The sequence below is a fragment of the Arctopsyche grandis genome, chromosome 9, assembly GCF_051622035.1.
Source record: "Arctopsyche grandis isolate Sample6627 chromosome 9, ASM5162203v2, whole genome shotgun sequence".
NCBI classification, from domain to species: domain Eukaryota; kingdom Metazoa; phylum Arthropoda; class Insecta; order Trichoptera; family Hydropsychidae; genus Arctopsyche; species Arctopsyche grandis.
In genome coordinates this window covers 18021543-18030054 of record NC_135363.1, presented here as the reverse complement: position 1 = coordinate 18030054, position 8512 = coordinate 18021543, and the positions used below count along the sequence as shown (strand labels likewise).

General features: G+C 33.5%; 1 protein-coding gene across 7 annotated transcripts in view; it reads left to right on the top strand.

The window, feature by feature from the left end:
* Positions 1-4881: 4881 nt before the first annotated feature.
* The window catches only part of tmod (tropomodulin), an 80555-nt gene continuing 76924 nt past the window's right edge, over positions 4882-8512 (top strand). For 5 of the 7 annotated variants that reach the window (XR_013261018.1, XR_013261016.1, XM_077438279.1 and 2 more), the window contains exon 1: positions 4934-5163. Coding sequence is in view for 4 of the 7 variants with exons in the window: in XM_077438279.1 (XP_077294405.1) it covers positions 5086-5163 (78 nt within the window). In the remaining 3 variants the exon portion in view is untranslated. Of the gene's footprint in view, positions 5164-8512 lie in introns of all 7 variants that reach the window. The other 2 variants (XM_077438276.1, XR_013261017.1) reach the window with 2 other exon arrangements.

Sequence of the window (8512 nt, the reverse complement as noted above, 5' to 3'; positions counted from 1 at the left end):
ATTCCCCAATTTATGGAAATGCTCTAAAGTAACTCCTATTCATAAGAAGGACGATAAATCTTGTGTAAGGAACTACAGACCAATAACTATCTTGTCAGCGCCAGCCAAAATGTTTGAGGTAATATTACACAGATACATTTTTAATCACTTTCAAAGTATGCTCATTGATCAGCAGCATGGCTTTCGTCCGGCCAGATCAGCCATTACCAACTTGTTATGTTTCTCTAATGACATAACCAGCACTTTGGATTGTAATAATCAAATGGATGTAATATATACTGATTTTGAGAAGGCGTTTGATAAAGTTGATCATAAAATTTTGGTTAGTAAATTAAGTTTTATTGGATTTACTTATAATCTTGTTGGTCTTTTTATTTCTTATTTACAGGATCGACGTCAATTCGTTAAGTTTGGGAGTTGCTTTTCTTATGAGTATGTTGCCACTTCTGGGATTCCCCAAGGATCAAATCTTGGCCCTTTATTATTCCTAATATTTATCAACGATATTCAATCTTCTATTCACCATTCTAAATTTTTATTATATGCGGATGACTTAAAAATCTATAAGAGAATAATTGATTTACCTGACGCTCTTTATTTGCAAGAGGATTTGAATTCTATTTATGAATGGGCTCATGTTAATAAACTTCCCTTCAATATCCTAAAGTGTCGGGTCATTTCTTACTCTCGTTCTCGTTCTCCTATTAAATATCCGTATAAATTTCATGATTCTCTTCTTCAGAGAGAATTATTTATATCTGATCTGGGAATAGTCTTCGAAAATAGTTGGAGTTTCAACATTCACATTGAGAATATCTGTGATAGGGCAACAAAAATCCTTGGATTAGTAATCCGTAATTCGTCCGAACTAGGGCTCACTGCCATTCGTCTCTTATATTGTACATTAGTTCGCAGTGTGCTCGAGTTTGGCTCCATTATATGGTCTCCCTATCAACTTCGTTACTCTCTAATGTTGGAACGAGTCCAAAGGAAATTCCTTAGATTTTTATATCTGAAGACATTTGGATTTTATCCATATCTGTTCCCTAGTGCCTTTGTCTTGGGATCTTTGGGTTTCAACTCCCTGGCAAAGAGAAGAGATTTATTTCTTGGGAAACATTTCGTAAAATTACTTAGAGGAGAGATTCACAATCCCACTATCCTGGAGAAACTAAAATTCTGGGCCCCGGAAAATCGTAGAGTTTTAAGAAAACATGATATATTTTTACCAATTAGGGCTAAATCAAACGTGCTCATGAACTCCCCCCTCTCGAGAGCTGTTCGACTCCTTAACTTACTGGCACATTACTTGGACCTATTCGATGCCAGTTATGTTGAGTTGGTGGAACACATCCTAAAAAGCACGATATAAATTTTTCAATCTTATTTCTTTGTTTTTATTTTGTGTACATATTTTTTACTTGATTTTTATTATTTTTTTATGATGTTTTTTTTTTTATTTATGATTTTTATTATTTTCTTATGTTTTTTTTTATTTATGATTTTTATTATTTTTTTTATGATGTTTTTTTTGTAATTTTTATGATTTTTATTATTTGTATTAAAATCACATTGACGCTTTGGGGCAACCTGTCAAGTCTCTGTGGTATTGATTTTTTAAAATAAAATAAAAATAAAATAAATAAAATAAAAATATTGCTTCCACAGGTTTCTTGCCAACTATGGGTTCCAATAAAATAGCATTAGAGTGATCTGTTATTTTTGGTTCATCTTTTAAAACACATTTTAAATTATTATATTAGTTATAACTAAGTCTATAAGGGGTTTAGAATTATCATTCACTCTAGTCATTTCATTTACAATTTGTTTAAAACGCATTTCATTCACTCAATTATATAATTTCTTAACATAAAATTCATTCAAATTATTCCAATTAAAATTCTAATCCCCAAACATTAAAATATTTTTATCTATATCCATGCTACTTTCACTGTAATCATATAAAATTTTTAAAAACCTTGCAGAAATTCTATTGAGATCGATAAACTAAAAACAAAAACATACTTACTCGATTTGTTGTCACATTCACGCCAATCGTCCAAAATTGCCGTTCAATCTTATTAATTTATATACGCTAATATTATTTCTAATGAACATTAATATCACATCTTATCAAACTATACCTAATTGTCAATACTTATTTCATAATCATGTAATAAAATAAAAAATATATAATATAATATTGCATTTTACTGTTATATAGAAATAATTATGGTGAAAACTATAGCACAACGCAATTTTTATTCAGCAATATGTAAAATGAATAATGTAACAAAATATTTTCTAAACGCCGGTTAGTATTCCTTTGTTATGAGTAGTTTTAAAATATCAATAGACCGCTCCATTACTGTACAAAGCAAGAGACCAAAAAACATGGTTGACAATAGTGAACAATTTTTTGTGCGAAAAGCATCGCCCAACTAAAGGGCGGATAGGAAGTGTGCTTTTTCCAGGAATCGGGGCGTTTTGGGTATATTTACAAAGCTGGAGTGCAAAAAAAAGGTTCGGCGAACCTTTAACAATGCACGGCGAACTTACGATGAACGGCACGCTTCCGGTCCGCTCACTACGCCCAACGCCGATCTTTTGCTATGACTTTTATGACTTTATGAGTAAAACGAAGAAGGGACAAAAAAATTCTTCTATGCATCAGTGGACGGCCAAAATGGGACATATCAAACAATTTACGAAAACCACGGGACGAAGGTAAAGCACGTTAAAAGCTAGACTGTCCGGGCCAAAACGGTACTTATGGTCGCCCTAATTATAACTTTTTTATGGCACATAATTAAAGAGTTCGAATTTTCGCATGATCACAAAACTTCATCTATTGTTACTACGTACATAGATAAAGTAAAAATATAGTCTCTTTTATACTCGAGAGTATAATACTTTTTGATATTTTTAACATTTTGTTTTCTGAAGTCAGTTTAATGACTCAAATAATAATCAAGTGTTGGCATTGTTTGCTAAATGTGTACATATATTTTGTTAACGTGGGTGGAAAATATGTTGCTGTCGACGAGAAAAGAAATTTTCTATTGGCTGAAAAAAGGTCGCAAAAAGAAATTTAAATGTATACGTAATTATCTATGTAAAGTGAACTTCCAATTACAAAATTGGGAGAGACGGATAATCTGAACAATTAATTTTTAATTTTTTTTTAAACACAATAACCTACTTCTAATGCAGCCAGTCAATACGAATTATCTTAAGAGCATACGGGTTAAATTATTGACGATCGGCTAAAAATCAAATGTTAAAATTTCACAACTAAAATAAGATCAAATTTTAAAATTTCACAACCATTCTTCGTATAAAAAAATTATAACTCTCATTAGTAGTAGACATATCCAGATTCATATGATGGGTAACGGAAACCTCTAAATCCAAATTTTTACCAAAAATGTGATATCGCCAAAAAGTACATACATATGTATGTATGTAGCTATATTTTTTAATTCGATTTTTTGCAGAAATATTAAATCAAATTCTCCATTATTTAAATTCTTGCCAAATATAATATTTTAAATCACATAATTCGATTTTCGGAAGTCAACAAACGGCTCGCTAATTTTATAAAAATCTTATCAACTACCGGACCGATTATATAATATATACATGTATGTATATATTATATCACCATCATCACCATCATCTACAGACAATCACCGTCCAATGCTGGATGCTTCTTCAACATGTTTTACGCTACTCTCATCCATCTCACCCCACACATTTTCCTAATTTCGTCTACTTATCCTTCCTTTTATCCTTTTGCATTCTCTCGTGTACCATTCTATTACATTTTCCCACCTTTCATTCATTCATCTAGCCACGTGACCCGCCCATTGACATTTCAACATATTTACTCTATCCACTAATCTTGTCATACTTTTCACCCACGTATTCCGTTTCCTGTCTTTCCTCGATATGCCAAGCATACAGAGTTCCATAACTCTTTGAGTGTATTGGACTTTGTGTAGAATCTTGGCGTTCAATGTTTAGTTTCACATCCATACGTCATCAATGGCAAAAAACATCGATCGAATATTTGAAACCATATTGGTTGTTATGCACCAATTAAGTATGAACAGAAGTCAGCTCCAATGTTATGATTAATAATTAAAACTTCTTCTATGTACACCTGGAAGAGTTTTCCACCACTATTCGGAATTAAGTTGGTCCATATAAAGCTTCCAGAATTTTATCAGGTCATTTAAGTAGGCTACGACATCGTTTCATGAAATACTTTTTATAAAATATAGCAATCGTTCGTTTTTAAAGTGCTATCATTTTATTAAAAGAATATAATATGTATAAAAACGGATAAGATGTATGTTTGTATGTGGCGAGTGATTCCGATTACTATTTCAGTTCCGATTCCCGATTTATTTTTTAGTTCCGATTCCCAGTTCCGGTTGCGACTTTGTTTCCGACTTCATTAGCCAGCAGCATGGCTAATGAATCTTAAGATCTTTCGATTCGAAATTGACTTAAGATCTTTCGATTTTTGATCTTTGCCTTCCGATATTTGCGTTTTCGAGCGTTTCACTTTCGGTCCCGTGAGGTAGACCCGGTAGGCACGGGCCTGTTACTGTACATAAATGCATATCTCTAGTTTTTTGAATGAATTGCATAATTGACCATAGGTTTGGCCTCCCAGGCTATTGATTACCGATTGGTAAAAAGGAATATTCAAATTTAACTCGTGAAATTGAATACGTATGTGTAGACAGAGCAGTGGCACATTGGCATTTTGCAGGCATGAGACGAGAGCAGTGTCTGGGTTGAGGGTTTGGTCGTCGAGTGTGGAGAAGCCGTGTAGAGCTGGACGGTTTCCCAGTGGACGAGGTGTGACGTAGTCGGGAAGCTGGTCTCGAGCCGAGATGGGCGAATTAATTTTAGCCTGGGCAGTAGCAGTAGTTAGCGGCCGACCGCCTGACGCAGACCGCGCCGACAGCGCCGCGCCCCAGGAGACGCCGCCCCACGTGCCGCCGCCCCGCCGCCCCCCGACTCGCTAAACTCTCGTCAAGCTTCCACATTCTCGCGAAACCCTCACCGACCATGGCGGAGACTATCGAAGAATCGTACGAGGCTCCAGTCACGCGAAAGATCGTCAGGACCAGCCTCAAGATACAAGAGGTGAGCTTTTCACCCGCGTGCCATCCTCACGCCTATTTCTGATAAGCGCCACACTTCAAGGTCGCGACTATAGCTGATGGGGCGGCACTTGTCCGCCTATTCGTTCTAAAAATATGGAATATATGTATCTAAAAATGATCGAAAACCGCATGGGTGCTGCTGTGTTAAGACGAGGAAAGACGCTCGAAAGATTTGGGAGCTTTCGTGAAAAGATCGTTGACACACAATGCATTGATATTCTTCTACTCATATAAGTATACGGTCAGGTCCGATGTCATAGCAGAAAAACCCACTCTAGTTGACGTAATCCATCCTACTCAGTTTCATTTTAAACCTATGAGGAATTCTGAAAGCTAGATGGAAATGGTATCGCCGTACACAAATTCGCTGATGATACAAAGAACAAACTACACATTCATCACAATACACTTTCCAGCATCTTTGGAGTATACATTTGTATGAATGTATCGGTATAAAGGATGACGGAAGATTCAAATATACCTCACAGCATTTTATTATTACAGTTTTCTAAAATAAATTATATGGACAATTTCAGGAGATAGATTTCTTCTTCGTATTCATTTTTGACTTGAACATATCTGTTTACTTTTTGATAATTGAATATAAACATCTTATTATTTATTGTTTGTCTGGCAATATTAATTGACATCTGTTTACTTGGTTATTTTAATATAGCTTACTTTTTAAACAATTTTAGCAAAATATGCAAAATTACACTTATCTTTTTTGTCTCATAATTCACCTTGAAAAAATAATTCCTATTAGAATTATTATATTTAAACACTGTTAAAATGTTAAAAATATATGTCCATATGTATGTATGTATGTGATACTACATAATATGCATGTAAATCTTTTATGCTTAAATAAAATTGAATTAATTAAAAATCAACTCTTTCAATGAACTACATACAATTAAACAATATCGAATTCGAGAATAAATTCCAGTCGAATTAATGTTATTTTGAATAGTATCAATAAAACAAATAAATAGTATAAATAAATCTATTCTTTCTTTCAATATTTGTCTATTTTTCATTATTCAAAAGAAATAAATCATTCATAATAAATTACGGTATGTAAACAATAAAAGACTATTTAATTCAATCAGAAATTTATTATGTTATGAGAAGTACTTATGATAAATAATGATTGTTTTATATGGGTTCATCGCGCTTCAGATTTGTATATTTTCCCCGAATTCATTTATTTTGCTCATATTGGAGTTTATTAGGAAGATTTGTTCTCAACGAAGAAGCGTGCCAATAAATTCCCCACGCTGTTTACAATCTCAATCATATTTTAGATTCTGTTTATTCTCAAACGGATTTAAAATACAATCCAATTCAATGTGTAGTTACGACAATTTACCGCTTAAATTGTTGCTACATTGTATGCATGTATGCAGTTTTTATGAGTTGATGTTTGTGATAATTTGAAAACATTTTTACGATTTAAATCGTTAAATGTTGCGTTTAATGGGATTTTTAAAATGATATTTGTTCGGTCGCGAAAATTGGCGGAGAAGTTGTTTTCGCGAAGCATGGTCGTAAAGCGGCTGTGTTTGGATGTGGCGCGGCGCGAGCCAAAAAGTCGGCGGCAGCAAACTCGACTTTTCGCCAGTGTGCACCAATATCGATTTTCAAACAAAACAAACAATTGAGGCGTGCGGTTTAATCGAAAAGATGTCGCCATGAGGCATCGGAAGCCAAGCAGGAAGCTGGCGGTTCGGTACGGTCCACTTCCATGACGATTAACGTTCCGTAATTATGTGGGACAGTCGCGGCCAATCGGCGGCTGAAAACGAATTTAAAACGCGAACAAATTAGAAAAGCAAGCGATGTTCCCAATTTAGGGCCGCTAACCCACTAGCCGCCGCCAATCACACGTCAGTTTCACACCTAATCTTAGTTTCTCAGAAACATAGGCGTAAACATTAATTTATTATTAATATTTCTCATTGTGAATAAAGTTTGTTGTCAAAACGTTCATGTAAAAACAATACATATGTATGTATGTACTTACACATAAAATTGTAATTCTGCTTGTATGTCTACCTCGGGTAAAATCAATGATAAATTATATTAACCACAAAATATCACATATAGATAGATTTTTCAAAATCCCCGAAAAGTATTGAATATATGTATGTATGTGCAGAAACTTTTTGAATTTTTAATATTCATAATATGTACATAAATTATTATGGGGTATACATACATATATGTATGAATATGTACATACATATATGTTATTATATACGGTTGTACATATTATTATTATTAAAAATTAATTGATTCTTTATTTTTTGTCGTTAGGTTAGGTTACGACAATTAATTATGTTGATTAAAATCGATTAAAAAAACCTTCAGAAAAATTTGTTCTTAGATTGAAAATCCTCAAAAGAAATAAGACGACAAATAATAAAATCGTTAAACAATGCTGCCGTTTGGAATATTTTTTTGAGACAATATCTCGTAATTAAACACCAACAAAACTTTCATGCATTCTCGTAAGTAACACTTTATGATATTGCTTATTGTAAAATGAATGCAGCAGCCCTTGACTTGGTTTCAAAATTGTCTTTGCGACATGTGCTGAAACACTCCGTCTTCACGTTGGATTCTCAAAAAAAAAATTTCGCATTCGAAGAGCGGTGGGGAAGGGGAGAAGCAAGTTTTGTCTCGTCGAGAATGTGTCATGTTTTCTAAGTTTATGTTCATACATATTGTCTTATTGTTAGTCATGTCTGTTCACATATGTTGAACAGATTTTTCGGACACTTGACAAAATTAAATGAATTATGTATGTATGTGGTCTGGTATTCCGAATTGCACTAATTCACACATTTGTACTTTATATACATACAGAATACAGTGGTTTTTTTTCAATGATTAAAATAATTCATGAGGCATCTTTCGACTAATCATGGACCTAATTGTTTACAAAAGTTAGTCGTACACGCACGTGGTAATGATAAAAAAATACATCATTTGCGAGAGACACAATGTGTGTAATATATGTACGTACTACACATATATAAAAAATAAAAATCGAAAAGAAAATAAGAGTAGGTATGCATTTTGAATCCATGCCCAATTATTCATTCGCGGTATGTGGCGGATATACGAGATAAAATCGACGTAAGTTTTTTTGATGTATCATTTTTGACGCCAACCGCCATTTGGCGCCAAAACTATAAATGAGAATTTTCAATGAAAATATTGCAAATTAAATATATTTCAAAACGGCAGACCAGTGCTGTGATATATTCAAAATTAAATCTACATATAAAATAAGCTATGAAAAATTTTGGTAAAATTTTCAA